General features: G+C 56.1%; 1 protein-coding gene across 2 annotated transcripts in view; it reads left to right on the top strand.

Annotated features, from left to right (window-relative positions):
• Positions 1-1,669: 1,669 nt before the first annotated feature.
• The window catches only part of SCUBE1 (signal peptide, CUB domain and EGF like domain containing 1), a 136,617-nt gene continuing 117,713 nt past the window's right edge, over positions 1,670-20,573 (top strand). The window contains exons 1-2 of one of the 2 annotated variants that reach the window (XM_043562835.1): positions 1,670-1,808; positions 5,603-5,734. In XM_043562835.1, coding sequence (XP_043418770.1) covers positions 1,721-1,808; positions 5,603-5,734 — 220 coding nt within the window. In that variant the 5' untranslated portion in view covers positions 1,670-1,720. The remainder of the gene's footprint in view (positions 1,809-5,602; positions 5,735-20,573) is intronic. The other variant, XM_043562836.1, reaches the window with a different exon arrangement.

Raw genomic sequence — 20,573 nt, 5'->3', positions numbered from 1 at the left:
AAAGATAATGGGGTCTCCCAAATTAAGCCACCAGCCAGGAGCAACCACGCAGAAGGAAATGTCTGGAGTCACAGGGCTAAGGCTTAGAGGAGGCAGAGAGCAGCACTGCCTTCCCCTCTCATTCCTGGACAGCCACAGCTGACCCTTCCTGGCCCCCTTTGCCTCAGCCACCAGGCCACTGCCATGAGCTATTTGTGACACGAAGTCAGACTGGGAGTCAGGGTGCCTGGACACACACGTTCAATTTCCAGAACGGCAGTGACTTGTCTACAGAAGGCCGTGTGAGTGTGCGTGCAGGGTGTGCGTCCGTGAGGGTGCGAGTGATTGTGTGGTGTGTGAGAGAGAGAGAAAGAGAGCACGTGTCTGTATGTCTGAGGGCAGTGTGTTGGGAGGGGTGTGTGTGTGTGTGTGTGTGTGTGTGTGTGTGTGTGTGTTGGGGGCAGGGAAGGGAGCCGGTATGGAGAAGGAAGCTAGGCGCAGACGAGCCGGGCAGAGTGGACAAAAAGAGGAAAGTCTTGTCTTTGAGTCTGGCCTGGAGAGCAGAAGAAAAAAGGAGCTCCTATTGGTGGTTGTCAAGGAGATGGGCCTTGGGGTTTGCCGAACTTTCTTTCCTTAAAGCGTCCTGCCTCGGGCTGAGAGGGGCCATTTATTTCCAGCTGCGACTCCTGGGCAGGGGTCTCTGTCGAGGCCCAAAGGCCGACAAGTGTCAGGTGTAGATCCCAGGTCAGGCCAGAGCACGGCTTGGGCTGGAAAACGGTGATGTTCCTCCTGCCCCCCAGCTCATCCCTGCCGGAGTCTGTCACCGCGGAGGCCCCAGGCCCCGAATTCTCAGGGCATCAAACTTGGCTGGCTAAGACGTCAGCCCGCAGATGGGCTGCGCCCAGACAGGGACTGACCGCAAAGTGGCATTGTCCGGCAAGGCGCCCCTCCTGGATGCGGCTGCCGCGGCCGTCCTATGCCGCGCGCGCACACTTATGAGCCACTGTCCTTTGGCGAGCGGTAAAAAGTTCACTTGTTTTGAAGGCATCCTCGGGGTTTCTTCCTTTCTGGCTTCGCCGCCGCTGCATCGCCCGCGCTGGGCACACAATAGGTGCTCAATAAACGTTCACCCAGTGGATGAGTGCGCAATGCTGCTTTGCGCGGGCCCATTTCTTTCACTACGAATGGATGTCGCCGGGCCTTTCTCAACCCCTGAGGGCCGGTTGGCAGCCCCCACCCACCACCACCACCCCCACCCCCGCTCTCCCTAGAGGGTGCGTGTTGCAGAGGTGGGGGTGCTGCCCCCGGAGGGGCGGCCGCGCTCGACGACTGGGGCCAGGGCGGGCGGCGGGAGGGGGCGGCCTCCGAGCGAGCCCCAGCTCGGCGGAGACCCCGCGCCCCCGCGGCCCGCACGAGCGGGCCCCGGCCCCCACCCCGCAACCTGCCGCCCGCCCCGAGCGGAGGGGGCGCCCCCGACGCCCGCGCCCGCCCCTCCCCCCGCCCCCCGCGGCCCGGCGGCCGGCGCCCATTGGCCGGCCGCACGCAGAGCCCCGCCCCCGGCGGCCGCGGGCCAATGGGCGCGCGGCTGTCAGCTCGTCAGCCGCGCCGGCTCGGTGGCTGCGAGCCCGAGCGGTGGCCGAGGAGCCAGCAGCGAGGAGCGCTCGCCGAGCGGCCGGTCGGAGGGGTCCCCGCGCCCCGCACGCCCGCACGCCCGGCCGGCCCGGCCAGGCTCGCAGCGAGCATGGGCGCGGCGGCCGTGCGCTGGCACTTGTGCGTGCTGCTCGCCCTGGGCGCGCGCGGGCGGCTGGCGGGGGGCAGCGGGCTCCCAGGTAAGCGCGGAGCCGGCGGGCGGCGGGCGGCGGGCGCGGGGTCCCGGGTGGGCCCCCGCCCCGCGCCGTCGGGAGGGCTGCAGCCCGCGCGGCCCCGCGCCCCGCCCCGCCTCTTTGCAGAGTAACTTCTGGGGCGGACGCCGGGCGCCCCCTCCCCGAAGCCCCAGCGGCCCCGGGCGAGCTGGGGGGGGGGGGGAGGGGGGGGAGGAGGACGCCGGGAGCCCGGCGGGGGCCGCAGCAGGGGCGGGGTGGGCTGGGGCCCCGGGGGAGGGGAGGGGAGGGGAGGGGAGGGCGAGGGCGGGAGGAAGAAAGAAAGCGCGACGACCGGCCCGGCCGAGGGGAGCCCCGGCGCTCTCGGACCGCGGGCGGGAGGGAGTGGGGACCCCGAGCCCGACGGGCGCTCCCCGCCCCCCCCCCCAAGGGAGAGGGGCGCGCGGGAGCGAGGAGGCCCGGAGGGGAGACGGAGAGGAGGTGAGCCCGGGACGAGGACCGACCTAAAGAGAAAGGGGGTGGGGGAGGTGGTGGATGGAGGGACGGACCGACAGAAAAAGAGGCACAGAGGGGAACACACAAAAGGACCCAGAAAGAATCCCAGAGAAAGACGGACGCTTAGAGTAGGGAGGAGACCAGAAGACCGGAGGGGAAGGAGGAAACCCGAGGGAGGAAGGAGGAGGCAATGGGCAGCTGGAAAGAAAAAGACAGATAAAGGGACGGGCTAAGGGATGGGGAGGAAGAGAGAGGAGGAGAGGTAGAGGCGGGGGACAGCAGAGAAAGAGACGTGGGACTCGGGGTGGGAGGGGAGGGAGGGAGCAAGACCGACAGACCCGAAAGACGGAAGGATGGACGTGTGTGGAAAGCGATGGACAGACGCACAGACAGGAATGGGGGGACAGAAGGACTGACACAGAGGGAAGGAGATGGATAGGACCCAGAGGGAGGGGAGACCAGACTTGGGACATCAGGGAGGAGGCCCAGGCAAGGGAGGCGGGAGGCACCGAAGAAGGGAACAGCATCCAGAGCCTTTGGGCATGGGTTGGGGGCAGGCAGCAGAGGCTAACACAGCAGAGGGGCGCCCCCAGGATTCCACAGGGAGCTCCCGTGTGCCCACTCCTTCCCCTCCCGCTCTCTTGGTTGTCTGGACGGGGTGCTCCCGGAAGGGGTGCTCCCGCAAAGCTACAAGGACAGCCTCTCCACCCACCACTTCAGAGGAGCTTCCTCCCTCTCTCCTTAGGGGGTAGGGTGGGGTATCCTGCTTCTGCTCCCGCTCTCCTCGGCTATCTCCGGACACCCTCAGGCTGCCATGCTGGGCTCCCTGAAGTCTGTATTTGCTGGCACGGGAGTCATACCCTGAATAAGGATGCCAGGCCATTTAAACTGTCCCCGGCTGGAGCCCAGGGAAGCTGGGCCCTGCTGCCTACACTCCCCCTCCCTGTGTCTGTAGGTGTCTGTCTCGGACTTTCGGGTCCTTCACCCCCTGTTTCCCTGTTTTTGTTATGTGCCTCTCTCCTGCTCTCTGTCCCTCCCGTGTGTCTGTCTCTGCGTCCCACACCTGGAAGCCTTGTGCCTGAGACAAACCAAAGTCAAAGCAAACAGCCGGTGATGGAAGGGCTGGGCCGCCCTCCGGAGGGGGTCCCCAGCCCTGAGCACGGAGCAAGGCCCAGACCGGGGGAACACATGGTCCCTCTCCCCAGCCCCCACCTAAAGACATGTTTTGAAGATGTCTTGGGAGTGCCCCCCCCCCCAGCCCCTCGGCTAACGTTCATCCCCTTCCATCCCCACGAGGATACCTGCCTAGGTCAGAGATTAGCGACAAGGGCGAAAGGGGTCCCAGAACCGCAGGCAGTTTCCCTCCCCCTCATTCCTGTGCGCTGACCCTTGAGATGTGCATCCATGGCCCTATTTCCCCACTGGTCCTAACTCAGAAGTGGCCCCAGCCCTCCCCACTGGAAGGATGCAGACTGGCCCTCCCTGGCCCCTGGCTTCCTGCCCCTGAGGCTGTGCTGTCCCTGCATGGGGGTCCCTCTGTTGTCATTCCCAGGAAGGGGCTGTTCTGCTGGTCTGATGTTCCTTCTGGCCCCTGGCCTCCTACACCCACTGCTTCCCAGCTCCCGTCCCACCTTCCTTGGGGCAGCGACAGAGGATGGGCCACCGGCCTGAGCAGACACTACGAGCCTGAAAAATGACACCACCAGCTCTGTGTGTGTGTGTGTGTGTGTGTGCGTGCGTGCATGTGTACAGAAGTGTTTCTGTTGTGCTTCTGGCTGATGCCTCTCTTCCTCTGGGGGAGGCTGGAGCCTTAGGGACGTAGGAGAGGAGCTTTGCCCTCTTAGAGAGACCCCCCACAGACTTAGAACCCGATGCCAGCCAGGGGAGTAATCCAGAGTGGACAGTCTTGAGAACCAGACAGTCTAGGGTAAGGCTGGAGTCATAAAGGGAGGGGGTCACTCCAGGACTTCGCCACGCTTGCCCCTGGGTGGCTGCCCTCACGGTAGCCGCTGAGGGTTCCTTTTCTGCTCTTCTGAGTTCTTCTATCTGTCATCCAACTGTATTTTATTCATAGCCAGCTGGAAGTAACATAGCACATAGAGCTCTGATCTGAACTCCAGTCTCTGCCCCTAATTAACTACTGACCTACAAGAGACCTCTCTGGGCCTCAGTTTCCTCATCTGCTAAGGTTCTTCTGGCTGTGCTATCCTGTGTCCCGAGGGTCCTTTCCCTGTCTGAGCTCTGTGCTGGTGGGGAGGGAGGAATGGGGTGGATGTATGTACAGATACACAGAATCTATTTTGCGTTATTTTGGCCAACAGCTATTTCAGACGGAAGGTGTGTATGTGTGTGTTGGGGAGGGAGGCGAGGAGTGTCGAGAGCCCTCAAAACCTAGAGTGAACTTGGGGCACCTGGGTGGCTCAGTCAGTTAAGCGTCTGACTTCGGATCAGGTCATGATCTCATGGTTTGTGAGTTCGGGCCCCGCGTTGGGCTCTGGGCTGACGGCTCAGAGCCTGGAGCCTGCTTCGGATTCTGTCTCCCTCTCTCTCTATCCTTCCCTGACCAGTGTCTGTCAAAAACAAATAAATGTAAAAAAAAAAAATTTTTTTTAAACCTAGACTGAACTTGAGTTTGGGAGTTGGGATCCGAGAACCAGGTTCGCCCCTTGGTTTCTGAGATGGAGGGGAGAGGGGATGGGGAGGTCAGAACCGTGGAGAGGCCGGCTCAGCCCCACTGAGGACGTGGCTCCACGGTCGGCCCCTGCAGCCTGGGGACAGAAGCTGGGTGAAGAGCCATCTATTTTCACAGTCTGGGGGCTGAGTGGGGGCAGGTCACCCACCTGGGCCTCCTGGCTTGGCCCCTGTTCATCGCTCTATCCTGGCCTTGGTTTCCCCACCTGTAACCTAAAGAGGATGGGCTCAAATTCTCCCAAGAGCCTTCTGGCTTCAAATTCTAGGATAAGGAGAGTGGAGGAGGGCTAAAGCCGTGCTTGCGGGGAGAGCAAGACGCACAGAGAGGCTTTCCTGGCCGTGCTCCTGTGCCTCGGTTTTGTCATATTCCTAGCAGGAGAAATAGATTGACCTAATGGGATTGTTGTGAAAATAAATGGGGGCCAGCCTTTAGGTAGCATTGTGCCTGGTAGCTGCCCCCAAAATGCTGCCAGTCGCCGCTTGTCACACACACTGTTGTGTGATGGCTATTACTGTTAATTACCCCTGTGATCCGTGGAAGGTGGGGGGCAGAAGGAGCTCCCTGTCCCCCCGCCCCTGCGGCCACGCTTGACCAGGTGTTTCCCCCTCCCCCACAGGGGCAGTCGACGTGGACGAGTGCTCGGAGGGCACAGATGACTGCCACATCGATGCCATCTGCCAGAACACGCCCAAGTCCTACAAATGCCTCTGCAAGCCGGGCTACAAAGGAGAGGGCAGGCAGTGTGAAGGTGAGCCCAGCCCAGCCCTCCCCGCTGGACCCTCCGGCTGCCACGGCCACTATACGTGGCTGATGCCCGCCCCCGTGGACACCAGCAGGGGCTGATTCTCCAGCACCTGCACCCCACGGGTGCCAGCGTCACGGGCCTCACTCAGCCTTGGGAGGGAGGCTGGGGGCTTCTTGGGAACCTACTATCTCCCTGGAGGGAGGAATTTGGAGTCATGGGGTACCTAACTCACCCTGGAATTGAAACTTCTGTTTTGCTGTGTATTAAGTGAGGTGAAGTGTCTAATGATGTATTTGTCCTTCAGTCCCTGACTGGATACGTTTGGAGGGGGGGGGGGTGTGATAAAGGCCTGGGGTAACCCTCCACCGGGTCCCAAACTTCAGGACCACCAAAACCACCCCGTGTGGCCTGTAACTTCCCTGAAAGACCTGAGTGGTAGCCAGCCTCAGCCTTTGGGGGCTAACTCAGGTACGAGAGCTTGGGCACAGATGCAAATGTGTGCTGTGCCCATCTGTCTGTCCAGCCTTTCGTTCCCTGCACCTGGAGTGCTGGCTTGACTGCTCAGCACTGGAACTGCCTCCCCCAAAAAGCTGAAAGTCGGAGAGACACGAACAGCTTTGGCTGTCGTTGGAGCCAGGACCCTCCAAACTGGATGGAACCCATGGGTGCATCTGTCAGGGAGGGTCTGACTGGGTGGCTCTGGGGAAACCCATCATCAGGGAGCTGGAAACAGCTGTCCCCATGACCCACGTGCACACCCAGATGAGAGCCCTTGATCCAAATCTTCCCTGTCTGTCCCCACTTGACAGATGAGGAAGGCTGAGGCTCAGAGAGAAACAAGCCCCCAGGTCCCACAGGGCACGGCGAGTACTAAGCCCCAGGTCTCTTAATGGCCATTCCACGGCTCCCTAGCATCTCGCTTTCTTGTCCCCAAGCCCTCCCAGCTTGCTTTCGCAAAGCGGAAGATTCGCGTTGGGAAAGCAACCCGCGAGAATAAGATGTCCGTTCTGTGTAAGGCTTTGCGGGAGCTTTCTGCGATGTGGCCGTGCCTCCTTGGGATGCTCACACTGTTCACCCGTCTCACTTGTTGGGCGTCCGCTTGAGGCTGAGCGCCGGGCAGCTGACAGCCTTCTGGATCCTGCCCGGTTTGGCCAGACTTCCGGCCTTGCTTGGGGCCCAGAAGCCTGAGGGGGAAGCTTGGCGCCTACCCACGGACCTCTGAAAGGAGGCCAGGCTGGAGGCAGATAGGGCAGGTCACGAGCAAGAAGCCTGGTGGCACGGGCGGCCCCCCTGCCGGCAGTGCCTGGAGGTTCCAAGTGGCACGTGTGGGGCGCTGCGTGACCATTTCCTGACCCTCCGTTCCCCACTCCGGGTCCAGGGCTCTAGCAAGGGAGGGCCGGGGGCAACCCCCCATCTCTGCTCGTGTAAGCCGCTGACCTGACCTGTCCTCCTCCAGCCCAGCTCCTGCGGTCCCCCTCCTGCTATCCCCCCACCTAGAGGCCCACACCTCGTCTCCTGCCTGTTCCCCTGGAGCCCTTCAGAGTCCGGCTTTAAGCTCTCCACTTGCTTGAGCCCAGCTTGGGAGTTAGACCCGCTGACTCAGTGTAAGCACGAAAAAGGAGGAGTCTTGGAAATGCGCTTCTGGAACCGCCAGGGGTCTGGCTGTCTCTCCAGCCTCTGCCCCTCACCTCCTGAAACCCTGAATAGCACCTGTGTCCTGGGCACACATCCACACAGCAGGCTGTTCCGTGTTTCTGAGCCCCAGCTTGAGTCTTTCCCCTACGAGGCGTTCCTTTTCCACCCTTTGTGTCCTGGCCAATTCCTAATCAGGCTTTAGATTTGCCTCCTCTGGGAAGCCCTCCTACACAATTACACACACACCCAGACACACACACACACACACACACACACACACAGCCCCATCGTGTATCTCCTCTGACCCCAGAAGCCCCTGGGATTTTCTCCGTCATAGCATTTCTGCCTTCGGATTATAATTAAGTGTCTCGTCCTCCCACCGAACTATGAGCTCACTTACTGAGGGTTGGCCATGGGCTCAGCACTGGGGCCTCCACACTGACGCTGTCACACACGGGCTCACGGTGAGCCCCTAGATTGCCTTCCAGGTCTGTCCCCATCTCCCCAGCTCCTGGGGCAGGGCCCGGCATGATGCAGAAAAGGCCTAGTCCGAGTTGGCTGTCTTTTGCCCAGACTGGAGTTCCCATCAGGTGGCATGCCCACAGAGGGGCTGTGCGGGCGGCCGGGAAGCGTGGAGTGCTGGGTCCACGTGGGAACTCGGTTTTGCCATGGTATCACCTCTACCCTGTCTGATGAGGGAGGGGAGCGAGAGTGGGCCCGGCCTCTGCATGGGAGCGTTGCAGCTGATGTGAAAGTCTCGGTGGTCATTTGGCCTCTTGAGCCTTAGTTTACCCTCTGGTTATATGGGCCCCAAATACCCCCTGCCGTAGGCCGTCCTGAGGATTGAACGACATGCGGTGTAGGGCACCGGGGGCCAGTCACACTGCCTGGCTCACGGCAGACGCTCACCACACAGCATGTGCTCGGGACGCAGATGATGGTGCTATCACTGTCCTTGTCACCATCACCATCATCTGTCTTCAACGCCTTTCAGCGGTTCCGGCTGTGAGAGGCGGTGTGAGCTGGCTCATTTAATGACATCTTGAATGGTGGAGACTTGTGAAAATGGCTCAGTGCTGCCTGCCTCGGGGGTGTTAATTATAGTGCAATCTTGCCCCTCCCCTCAAGGAGCTTTTGATCTGGGTTGGGCCGCATGAGCTGAAATTACATATCAAGGGGAAATTCTGTCTGCTTGGTTTCTTTTTATTTTAAGTAGGCTCCGTGCCCAACGCGGGGCTTGAACTCACGACCCTGCTAACGGCCAGGCGTGCCTAGATCAGTGGAAGTTCTTAATGAACAGGGTCACACGGGTGGTAAATCGTTACCTGTTGAGCTGCCAGTTTAACAGTAAGAAGAAAACTGTTCGGAACCAAGAGGATGCCATTTGGCTGCTCAGTCCCCAGACCTCTGGGAGTGAGTGCTGGCAGGGGCTCTGGGGACCTGAGTGGACGCTGTGCCCCTCGCACTGAGGTTTTCTCATCCTGAGGAGAGTCATCAGTCAGAGTTGATGGAGCCTGCTGGAGTGTTCCCCCAAGGGCCATCAGATGGCCCACCAGCTTCCCCAGGAGGGACCATGCAGACTTCTGGAGGCTTTGGAATCTGGCGGGGAGGGGAGGGGGCCGGCAGGTCACGTGCAGTGGTGGCCTGAGGGAGCTTGGAGATCATCCGGATGTTCATTCACTTCCTTGATTTACAGATGGGAAAATGGAGGCCCGAGGAGGCAGGGGTCGTGCCTGAGCTGGGGCCAGGGGCCGGGTTTGGTGGGCCCATTTCTCTCAGTGCGTTCTGCAAGGGGTTATTGCCACCTGCGACTCTCTGCTCTGAGAAGAGGGAATCAACAGTCACTATTCAGTGGGGCACAGTGGTTGAAGCCCAGACTCTGGAGCCACCCTTCTTGGGTTCAGATCCTGCCTGTGTAGCCTCGGTGAGACTCCCTTTGTTTGTGTATATAGTAGAGGTAATGATAGTGTCTACTTCAGAGAGATCGTGTGCGAATGAGATGAGTTAATGGCCACAGGGCATTTGGACGTGGCCTGGTACGAAAGGCACACCAGGTGAGCCGTACCAGGTGATGGCGATGTTGAGGATGACGACGGTGATGGTGCCTGTGTTGGTGACAGTGATGGTGATAATGACGGCGGTGGTGACGGCCATGTTGACGATGATATTGATCACCATCACGTTGACGATGTTGTCGCTCGTCGCCGATCATCGTGTTGTCCGATATACGGAAAGGAGTGAAACTTTGTCTCTTTCCGCCAGCCCCCAGGATCTGACGTGGCTGGGAAATGGGGTGTTCTGGCTCACAGGCTGTTCAGATAAACCACACACGTGCCTCCATATCCTCAAAGAGATATAGAGACACACGTGCCATTCGCAGGTGACCATCCACCGAGAATGTGCAATGAAACTTACAAGTGACAGAAAGCTCTCCTTTGTTCCACTAAACCGACCGCAGGGATGGCGAAGAGGCCACCACATTCTGCCACGGCAGACATCGGTAATCAGTCATGGCCCCCTCCAGACAGCCGTTTCCACTTTAGATAAAACCTGTTCCTCTCCCTGGACCCCTTCGTCTCGCGTCCTGAGTGGATATGGGGCTGCGAGGAGGTTGGCGCTGGAGCCTTAGGGTGATCGGTACCCTCCCCTACGGATCTGGTGGACTTTGTTGTTTACGGTGATGAGCAAGAGGGCAGATTCTCGGCAAAGCGTGCCATGTTCTCACTAGTTCCTCGAGGGAAATGGACCCAGGTTTTGGGGAGCCCTGTGTGGGGCCGACTGAGCCCCTTACGCCCTTAACCGCTTCACCCTGAAGCTGCTGCTGGTTATGGAAACCCCTTCGACAAACCGCACTTCCGGGGCCGTCTTGCCACGTGGCCAGTGCGCGTGTGACGATGACCGGGCTTCCCTAGGCTCGGCCGTGTTGCAGCCAATGCCCGAGAGCAACCGTGAAGCCCCGTGTGGTCAGCTGAACCCTGGCAGGGGGGCTTGCCCAGGCCAGGCTGAGGTGCCTCAGGTGGTTCAGAAGGGCTCTGGGCGAGGCTGAGGATAAATCTGTGTTTTCTGGATGATTTGCGTCTTTACAGAACCTCAGGTAACTCGAGGCACACTCACAGATGTGCCCGGTTGGAAGGGACCGGAACGGGCATCCAGGGTAGCCCTGTGTTTTGCAGAAGACCAGCTGTCTCTGTTACCCTCTCCAGGCCCATACACACCTCAGTTTTGGCCCGCGTCACCCTGAATTTATGTTTCCCCGTGTCTCCTCCTGGGATGTGGGCTCTGCAAGGGCAGTGTCCGTGACCTGTTCTGCTCCGTTCCCTGGAAGCCGGTGCCGGGCCTGGCACAGGGCTTGGAAGGCGTCTGCTGAGTAAAAGGGTGGGTGGATGAGTTCTAGCAGTCACCTCCTCCGGGAAGTCTTCCCGGCTGCCATGTCACCTGTGAGCATCCCCCCTTCAGAGCACCTGTGACACTGGGTTGCAATGACCCAGATGACTTCATTCAGGGCTGGGTACAGAGCCGGTGCCAGTGGACAACAAGTGACCGTTATAAATCCCAGAGATACCAGGAAAGGCCTCCCCGAGCCTCCATGCTCTGAGAGTTTTACAGGTGAGGAAGCCACGGACTGAGAAGGGAAGAGGCTAGTCTAGACGGAGTAAGGTTGGGGAAAATGGCCCCTGGGAGGTCAGTCTCTAGCGGGTCACCCAGCTGAGAAGTGGCAGGGCCTGGATCCAATCCGAGTCAGCCACGGGGTCCCAGTTGCAGGCCAGGCCCCTAGCAGCCTGTCTGAACAAAGCAGAAAGAGCTCCTTAGCTAGAAGAGGCTGTGGAGACCTTTTCTTATGTTCACATCCCCCCTTTGCTGCCACCAGCTCATCTGAGCAAGGTGCTGTGGATGCGAGGGTCTTGAGCCCACCACCCATCCATAGAGCTGAGAGAAAGCACTCAGCCCTTCGCCTTGAGCTGCTGTCCCTCTCAACCCTTCCCTTCCCAACCGCACCCCAGCATCACTCACATTTTTACTTCTCACACTTGCCAGCTCCTTCCTACCCCAGGGCCTTTGCACGTTCTACTTCCCCTGCCTCTTTTCATTTAGCTAAGCCCACGCATTCCCCAGCTCACCAGACCCCTGTGCACTGGCCTCCTGGTCTGAATTAGTTGGGCCTGTTTATGCTTGTTCTGCTGAGGGGGCAGGCCAGGGGCGAGGAGGGGGCATTTCATCCCTTTTAAATGCTTCAACTCATTTAACCTTAATTGCTTTGTTTTCATAGACATTTGCTAAGGAAAAGGACCAAATTATAGCTTGAATTGGGTCTTACTAATCTTAATTAAAAGCTCTCGCTTATAATCAGGACCAGACCCCAAACGAGGAGCAAACCGCCCTCAAATGGCTTGTTTAAATAACTAAGACCCTCTTGATAATCACTGTTTAGTCTAACCCAACAGTGCACATCACCCCCTTCTATGTGTTACTTAATTTTTAGACTATTTATTCAAGTCGTTTATTCCACTTGCAAGTTCCAACTCGGGCCTTCTCCAGAATGCTATAATTAAAACTCTTAGGGGAAATAACTTTTTGTTTGGGCCACAGAAAATCAAATATATTATTATTTTCCCCCTTTTTGTGTGTGAGAAGGAAAAAAAAAAAAAAAAACGACAACCCTATAGGCATCAGAGATCACAAAATTAGCATGTATGTAATGAATATAAATAGCCACTTCCTGAATTTTATGTCCCCAGGGGCCACTTGTCAGTCACTGAAGTCAGGTAGATTACAGGGCGCGCTATTAAGCATTTTAACACAACTCCCTAATAACACACCCGGCGATCCGTTTAGTTTAACATCAGCAAAAAAAAAAAACAAAAAACAAAAAAAATCTTAAAACCAATGGGCCTTCTTAGGGAATAATAATGCCTATGACCTTATTAAATCATTTTCATCAATCATTATTGCACGTTTTATTGGAACTGCAGGTAAAATTCTGCTTTGGGGGAGGCCAGGAAAGGCAGTAGGAGGTGGGCTGGGGGCGGGGGCAGGCTTGGGGAGGGGAAATTCTTCTTCAAGTCTTAAAACGTGCAATTATGCATGCTAACGTGTGCCCCACTGAAGATGAAAGTGCTCTAGTCCAGCAGACCAGCAGGCAGGAAGAAGTCAGATGTGACTTAAAATTCCAAGTCAGCTAGCAATTAGACGGACGGCCTTGCTTTTGCAACTGGTCCCAGCTCTGCCTCAGAGCTGGGGCTTCCCGGAGCCCCATATCCATGTTGAGAAGGAAAAGTGACAATGTCATACCATCGGCCTTTAGGCACTGGAGGCAAGTTGGCCCCCGTGAGCCTCAGCTGGCCCATCTGCAAAATGTATCCGCTGGACCGGATTCAGTTTGCAACAGAGAATGTTCACGGAGCGCCTACTCTGTGCCAGGCTTGGCGTTGGGCCCAGGACACGTTTTTTGCTGGCCTCACTGGTCAGTGGGAGAGACAGACTGGGAAAGACGGGAACATAACAGGGTGTGGGGAGGGCACTCGGGGGGTAAAGAAGAGACAGTGTGGATCTCCGCCTCGGGAGGGAAGAAATCAGAGAGGCTCCCTCGGAGAACCGTTCATGCAGGCTAAGTTAGGAACGCAGATGTTCCTTCCAGCTCTGACGGTCCAGGAAGGCATCCGTAGCATGGATGCAGAGGCCTTTTTTGGTCTTGGCTGACTCAGTAAGGCCAGTGAGCGACTTAACCTTCCGGAGGCCTCGTTCCTCATCCAACCAGTCAGACCAATGGCACCTGCCTCCCAGAAGAGCATTTGAGCAGAGGTAAGGGCCTCTGTGCTGTGGCTGAGAGTGTGTCGAAGGCAGCCCAGGGCCTGCGTCTCGTGCTTTCTTTTTCCTCTAAATCCCCATTTCTCCTCGGGTTCCAGGGTCTCTGCCCCCGCCCCCACCCCCAGAGCCCCAGCCCCCCACCCTCGGGCAGCAGCCCCTCTCCGCCCCTTCCTCTGGGCTCTCTCTCCTCCTCTTGGCCGCTTCTTATGACAGTGGCTGTATTTGTTTTTCCATCTGAGGAATGCTAACCAGAAAAAACCATTATTTCTAAGAAAATAAACTGCGGGCCTGTCGGCCTTTGGATGCTACTGAAATGGATGATGGCCTTTCCCCAAGGCCTTGAGACAAAGAGGGCCAGAGGGCTCGTGTGTGCGCGGGCAAGGTCACGGGGCCTCGGAGGGACTCCGAGGGGGTCCTCCAGATGGGCCGGGGCTGCAGCCCTGGGAGGACAGAGTTTAAAACCCCAGTCAGCCTGCTTGGACTCTGGCCTGGCTAACAACAGCCGCCAGTATCGATCACTCCCTACTCTCCTCCAGGCTCCAGAATGTACTTTCTCTGGGAGTGGCCATCCTTCCATGTGGGTGTCCTGCCCCTTGCGTCAAGGGGAGTGGAGCCAGGCATGGGTCCATGGAGAACTGGATGCCGGCCCCGGGTGACCTTGGGCAGGTCTGTGGCCCTCTTGGGCCCTACTGGGCTGATTGCAAAGTTTAGGGCCAGAGCTAGGAGAGCCCAGGTCCCTTCGGACCCCTGTAGCGGGCAGCTCCTTCTTTAGGGTGCCCCTCGCCACGGTGGCACCGAATGCTGGCTTAGTCTCTGGGGCTGGCAGATGGACTTGGGCTGGACTGTCAGTCCCCTGTCCCTTCCCACCGGCAGCCCTGGGGACGGGCCCGGGCCTGGCCGGTGTGCTGGTGGGGGAGGCTCTCCTCATATGAGATGGGTTCATCTGTGTCTGGGTCGTCATCCCTCATCAGGCTGGCAGCGACTTGTGGCCAGGGTCCGGGCTGAGGGTGAGGCGCCAGCCTGGGGAAGGCATTGGTAGGGAGAGGAGGAGGCGGGGAAGGTGCCTTGATGCTCGGTAAGGACCGTGGGTCCTGACTTCCTCGGTCGCTGAGACTGGGAGATTCTCCAGACGGTCGTGGTAAGGTTAGGGGGGCAGAGTCTGGAACCGGCCCGCCTGAGTTCCAGCACTGGCTTTGCCCCTTACTAGCGGGTGGTCGTAGGCGAGTCGCCTAAGCCCTCTGAGCCTCAGTTTCTTTGTCTGTGATGAGGGAAGTTACTTAAGCCTTCCTGCTTGGGCTCTAGTGAGGGGTGAGCCGCTTGCCATTAAGATGGTGTTTGGTGTGGAGTTGCCACTGCCACTGCTGTTTGTGTTGGAGAGAAACCCCACCGGGGATTTGGAGAGAAAGAAGGAAAACAAACTGCCCCAGGCCAGCGCGGGCTGCCCCCTGCCCGAGCCTCTGAGGTTGGAGTCTTGAGTTCAAGGTGCTGTCCGCCCCTGACTTGCTGATAAGATTAGCTCTTCAGTTCCCCTCTCTGGGCTCGGCTAGCCCTTGATAAAGTCCAGTGGGGGCATCAGAGGGGCTCCGGGGTGCCGGCTTACCCATTCTGAGGGGCGGCTCGGGCTTTCTGGCAGCTCCGTGTTTCTGACTGTCATCCTGTTGAGTTCAGAGGTGGCTGGGCCCGCATAGCAGTCCCTCAGCGCCCGCAGTTTAGCGGGATTTAGGGCTTCTCCTCTGCCTTTTGCTAAGGGGACAGGAGAATGACCGTGCCTCTGCTTGGCAGAGGGGACCGACGGGGGCCTCAACTCTGAGCTGGCCGCCCGGGGCCCCTTGTCACTTCCATCTCGAACATTCCGACAGGTCAGCTTTCCCTTGACCAGGTTCTGTATCCTTTAGGCTGGATGCCAGAGCCTGGGAAGAGCCCCCGGCGAAGGGTTCAGGGTGTTTGGTGGGGAGAAGGGGAATAATCCACTGCCCCTTGTCCTTTGGTTTGGTAGGAAACTTCCTCCTGGGGCTTGGGAGCCACACACCCGCTGTGAGCCCACACCGGGCAGGTGGTATTTGAGGCTGGCTCGGGACAACATCCTTCTGGTGTCCCTGTGTCCAGGCAGAGCCCCAGTGACCCAGCCAGCACAACAGATGACAGCGGTGACAGCATTAATATTTTAAAAATTGTAAACAGGGGTGCCTGGGCGGCTCAGCCCGTTAAGCATCTGACTTCGGTTCAGGTCATGATTTCACAGTTCATGGGTTTAAGCCCCACGTCGGGCTCTGTGCTGATAGGTCGGAGCCTGGAGCCTGCTTCGGATTCTGTGTCTCCCTCTCTCTCTGCCCTTCCCCCACTTGCTCTCTCTCTCTCTCTCTCTCTCAGAAAATGAATAAATGTTAAAAAAAGATTTTAACTGTAAACAACTTTATTGAGATACAATTCACACATCATGCCTTTAAGGTGTACCTACAGTTCGTTGCCTTTTGGTTGACTGTAATTGCCACAGTCAACTACAGGACCTTTTCATCACCCCAAAAAGAAACCCTGCACCTCTTAGCCGTCACTCCCCAGCCCTCCAGCCCAAGAAAACCACTCATCTACTCTCTGTGTCGATAGATTGCCTTTTCTGGAGACTTCATATAAATGGAATCTTATGATACGTGGTCCTTTGTGACGTGGACAGCATTAACTTTGAGGTCAAGTGGCCCGGCTCGTGTTCTGGTTCCACTTGTAGCAGCTGTGTGATCTTGGGCAGGGGAGGCGACTTCTCTGAGTCTTGGTTTCCCCTGCTACAAAACAAAGATGTTGGGACGTACCTCTCCGAGGGGGCATACGTGAAGGGCCTGCCTACCGTCCACACGTTGTGGGGGTCGGTGAATGGAAGCTACGCGCAGGACGATTGCTCATTTGTTCTGTGTTGAGCAGACTTTTGTCGAGCAGGGCTCTGCTACTGCTGAGGCTTACGCTGAACAGAACACGGCTCGTGCCCCAAGGAACTCACAGCCCCAAAGGACAGATACCTAGCAAACGAGAGCCATGTAGACTCCATGCACGGGGCTCTGGGGCCCAGAGGGGGGGGAGGAGCCCTGTCTGCCAGGGGATCAGTCGAGGTTTCAAGAGGCAGATGACGCTGGGGCTCGTCGGTGTCCTGTGAACAGGAAGGAGCCCCAGGCTAGGGAACAGCATGAGCAAAAGCGTGGTGGCCTGAATCTATGCCGGCCACGGGGGGCGGTCAGCAAGCAGCTCGAACCCCATGGTCATCTTGGATCTCGAACTGGGCAGTGGGGAGGGCCTTCCCACCCTCCGGCTGAGCCACGGTCATTGTGTGCAGTTAGGAATGAAAACGTATATAGATTTGTGTTGGTTTTGCGTGACCTCTGACCTTTCCCATAATTAACTGCTGGGCCCACTTCTGGCATTGTCTCCCCAGAAGGGAAACCTGATCAATGGATGCCAGGGGTCCACAGAGAGCCGGGTCTCATTACTCAATCATTACAAACCCAGAGCTTAACCCTGTGCCACCGGAGACAGGAGGCTTAATCCTTCCTGCTAGGCGCCCTGCAAAACTAGCTTCCCTCGAGCGTAATTAGCCAACAAACCGGATTAAGATTTATTCACCAGTGAGGACTCAACTTCCTAAGCCATACGTGTCTCCCAGAACGGATGCCTGATCTGAGGGGTGCATGGTTTTTCCTAAAGCCCCCAGACAAAGGAGAAGACATGCTATAGCACCCAGCCAGGGAAGGGGTCTTTGTTAGAGCGTTTGGTCTCCACTGCCTGCAAAGAACGTCAAGGAGAAAAAAAAAAAATGCCAGTTTCAAGGAGGAATGAGAAGACGTTTTTCAGTAATGATCTCTGAAAGTGGAGAGCAGGGTGCTTTAAAAATCCTCATTTCGAGAACCTTTCCAGTCAGTCCTGATTCTTAGGAAAAATGCCCTGAAATAGGGTTCAAATAAAACGAGAAGGAGCTCTGACTCATTGCAACACAATCTTTTAGAACCTAGGCACCACCGAATAAATATATATTTTATGGGGCAGCAAGAATCAATTTTGAATTAAATGAAAAAAAAAAAAAAACTATTCTCATCCGAGTTCCAGTGTTGTGGGCATATAACCAGAGCTGTGGGATCGCACACGCTGCCATTTTAATGCGGGAAAAATGGAACTTTGTGTCCTTTTAAAAATCCCATAATGAGTGGTTCCTGTGCTGCTTTGCTCTCCCCTGTTAGATGTTGGGAGCTGTTTTCTGTTGAGGAATGAATTTTCACTAAAGAAAGAAAATGCGGGGCGCCTGGTGGGGGGCTCAGTCGGTTAGGCGGCCGACTTCGGCTCAGGTCATGATCTCACGGTCTGTGAGTTCGAGCCCCGCGTCGGGCTCTGTGCTGACAGCTCGGAGCCTGGAGCCCGCTTCGGATTCTGGGTCTCCCTCTCTCTCTGCCCCTCCCCCCACTTGTGCTCTGTCTCTATCTCTCAGAAATAAATAAATGTAAAAGGAAAAACAAAAACAAAAAAAAACAAAAAAAAAAGAAGGAAAATGCGGGGCACCTGGGTGGCTCAGTCGGTTAAGCATCTGACTTCGGCCCTGGTCATGATCTCATGGCTCGTGAGTTCAAACCCCGCATCGGGCTTTATGCTGACAGCTCAGAGCCTGGAACCTGCTTCGGATTCTGTGTCTCCCTCCCCCGCTCACGTTCTGTCACTCTCTCTGAAAATAAGCAAACGTTAAAAAAAATTCTTTTATTTTAAAGAAAATGCAAGCTGGAGAAGGAACAGGGATGGCTGGGGTGAGCACTCGGGTCAGATCTCCCCCCCCTTCCCTGCGGTTCCCACTCACGTGACCCCCGCAATCACCACCCCTCAACCTCAAGGCTAGGTATGCACGTGGGAAACACAAATAATGATGCATGTGACGTCTTCTTCCCACTTTCTCCCTAGCAACTTTTTGGAGCGTGAAGCACTTTTAAAAAGTCTTCACCTCTTGCACCCTAAGGATATGGCTCCAACAGGTACGGCGTCTGCCTTTGAACACAAAGGCCAGGGGCTCGGAGACAAGGTGCTCGGCCACGCCGTGCCTCAGCCTCCATGTCAGTGAAATGGGAGTAGCCCTGACACCTGGCTCTCACACAGCCTCCGCCCTCCAGTGTCTGCCTCCGTTGTCACCTGGCCATCTTCCTTCTGTGCGTCTGTGTGTTGTTCTTCCATGGTGTTCTCCTCTTTGTCCCAGCATCCTCTCTGCGGGTATCCAAATTTCTCTCTTCTTATAAGGACACCAGTCATTAGATTAGGGCCCGTCCCACTCCAGTATGACCTCATCTTAACTTGCTTACATCTGCAAAGACCCTATTTCCAAATCAGGTCACATTCACAGATACTGGGGGTTAGGGCACCGAAACGTTTTTTGGAATGACACAGTTCAACCCACAATAATCGTTTTGGAATAAACATCCAGAGAGCTTGGCTCTGTTCCCCTCCATTCCTTCACCCTCTCCCTGCCCCATCTGCCTGTTTCTCATTCTCTGGCTTTTTTTTTTTCAAGGCTTATTGATTTATTTCGAGAGAGAGAGAGAGAGAGAGAGAGAGAGTCCCAAGCAGGGCTCGATCCCACAAACTGTGAGACTGTGACCTGGGCCGATACCAAGAGTCAGACGCTTAACCGACCGAGCCACCCAGGCACCCTCATTCTCCGGCTTTAACAGTCCTGAAAAAGTGGTCAGAGCCCGATGGGCATCTCGGAAGCCTGTGTGGCCTTCCCCAGGGCTGGCAGCTCACGGATACATTTATCACAATAATAAATCCACTTGCTTCGACAGAGATGATTTTAGTTGATTTGTCTGTGTGTTTATCTCTCATGTATTAAAAAAAAAACCAAACAAACATGATTACAAAAGACAAAACTTCAACGCACAGACACAGACCTCAGGGGAGGGGGGGCTTCGTTTGTGAGCAGGTATTACAGGCTGATCTCAGAGGCACGTCAGGCCCGGGGATTAAAGGGGAACTGATGGTTCTAAGATGCTTGGATGTGGGGGAATCCTTTAGAGATAAATGAAGGGAAGACGGTGAGCCATAGACATGCCTGCGCTCTTCTGCCAAACTGGCATCGACTGTGGCCGACACTGTAGGGTGTCCCAGGAAGGAAAGGCTAGAGTTGTTTTATTGATTATTCAGCAATCTCTTTGTAATGCATGATGCGTATAGTGACCAAATAGTTTGTTATTTTGCGGGTGCAGGGTGTGTTCTTAGTAAATCCAGCATAAACTGGGACTATGCTAAGCAAATTGGGGCATACGATTATGTTAACCAGGGTAAGAGATGTTTTTCGTAGACCTTCCCGCCATTGAAAGAGCCGGTTTCCTTGCATTTTATGGACGTGGTGACTCTAACTGATAGTGTTTCCTTCTTTGCTTTGGCTTCCAGGAGGCTCAGAGCCGTATTTGTGGCCAACTTTTTGAAATCGTGCTGGAAATTACCAAACGTAATTTTGCAGGCTTTCACCAGCTTTCTCTTACTCTTCAACCCTCATTATTTCCTCCTCCTCCGCCTCCTTCTTCCTCTTCTTCTTCTTCTTCTTCCTAACACCTTATTCTTTTTGAAAATCTTACTGTATGTATTTCATAAGCTGTTTAGATGGATCGTGTTTGAAGAAATGGATGGGTGGGTGAATGGAAGACTGGGTAAGGGTGGCGTGTGTGTGCATGTGCGGGGGGATGGATAGGTGTTTGGATCGATGGATGTGGATCGATGGATGGATAGGTGGTTAGACATTTGGGTAGGTGGGTGAGTGAATGGATGTTTAGGTGTTAAGGATGGGTGCCTAGCTTAATATTTAGATGGATGGATGCATAGTTAGACACATGGGCAGATATCTGGCTGCACAATTGGATGGGTGAATAATAGAGGGTTGGATGAATGGGAGGGTGGTCGGCCATTTAGATGAATAGATTTTAGCATGAATAGACACGTGGAAGGATGAATGCACAAATAGGTGTTTGGATGATGAGATGACACTCGCGCAGCACACGGTGCAGATGTGCCAAGGGTGAAATAAGGGGCATAAAGTAATTTGCCGATGCCTGGCACGTCATGGGCATTCTAACTCATTAGAAAGGACACCGCTTTTTCAGACTGAGAGACCTTCCTTCTGACCCTTGCCCTACCATGTACTGTGTGACCTTGAGCAATTACCTCGCCTCTCTGCACTTTAGTTTGCTCAACCTTCAAATGAAGTTAAAATACCCGCTCCAGAGGGTTGCTATGAAAATTCAATGAGCCGGTGTATGTTTCAGGAGGAAGTATCTGCACGCTTCCTTCTGGGGTACAACTTGAGAGAGAGAATTCTTTTCCCCGAGCATGGGGTAGAAGTCCTTCTGCTCAATCTGACTGATCCAACCTAAGTCACATGCCCGCCCTGGAA

The sequence above is a fragment of the Prionailurus bengalensis genome, chromosome B4 (genome assembly GCF_016509475.1).
Source record: "Prionailurus bengalensis isolate Pbe53 chromosome B4, Fcat_Pben_1.1_paternal_pri, whole genome shotgun sequence".
In the NCBI taxonomy this organism is placed as follows: Eukaryota; Metazoa; Chordata; class Mammalia; order Carnivora; family Felidae; genus Prionailurus; species Prionailurus bengalensis.
The sequence above is the reverse complement of the archived record's forward strand: the minus strand, read 5'-3'. Positions and strand labels throughout refer to the sequence as shown.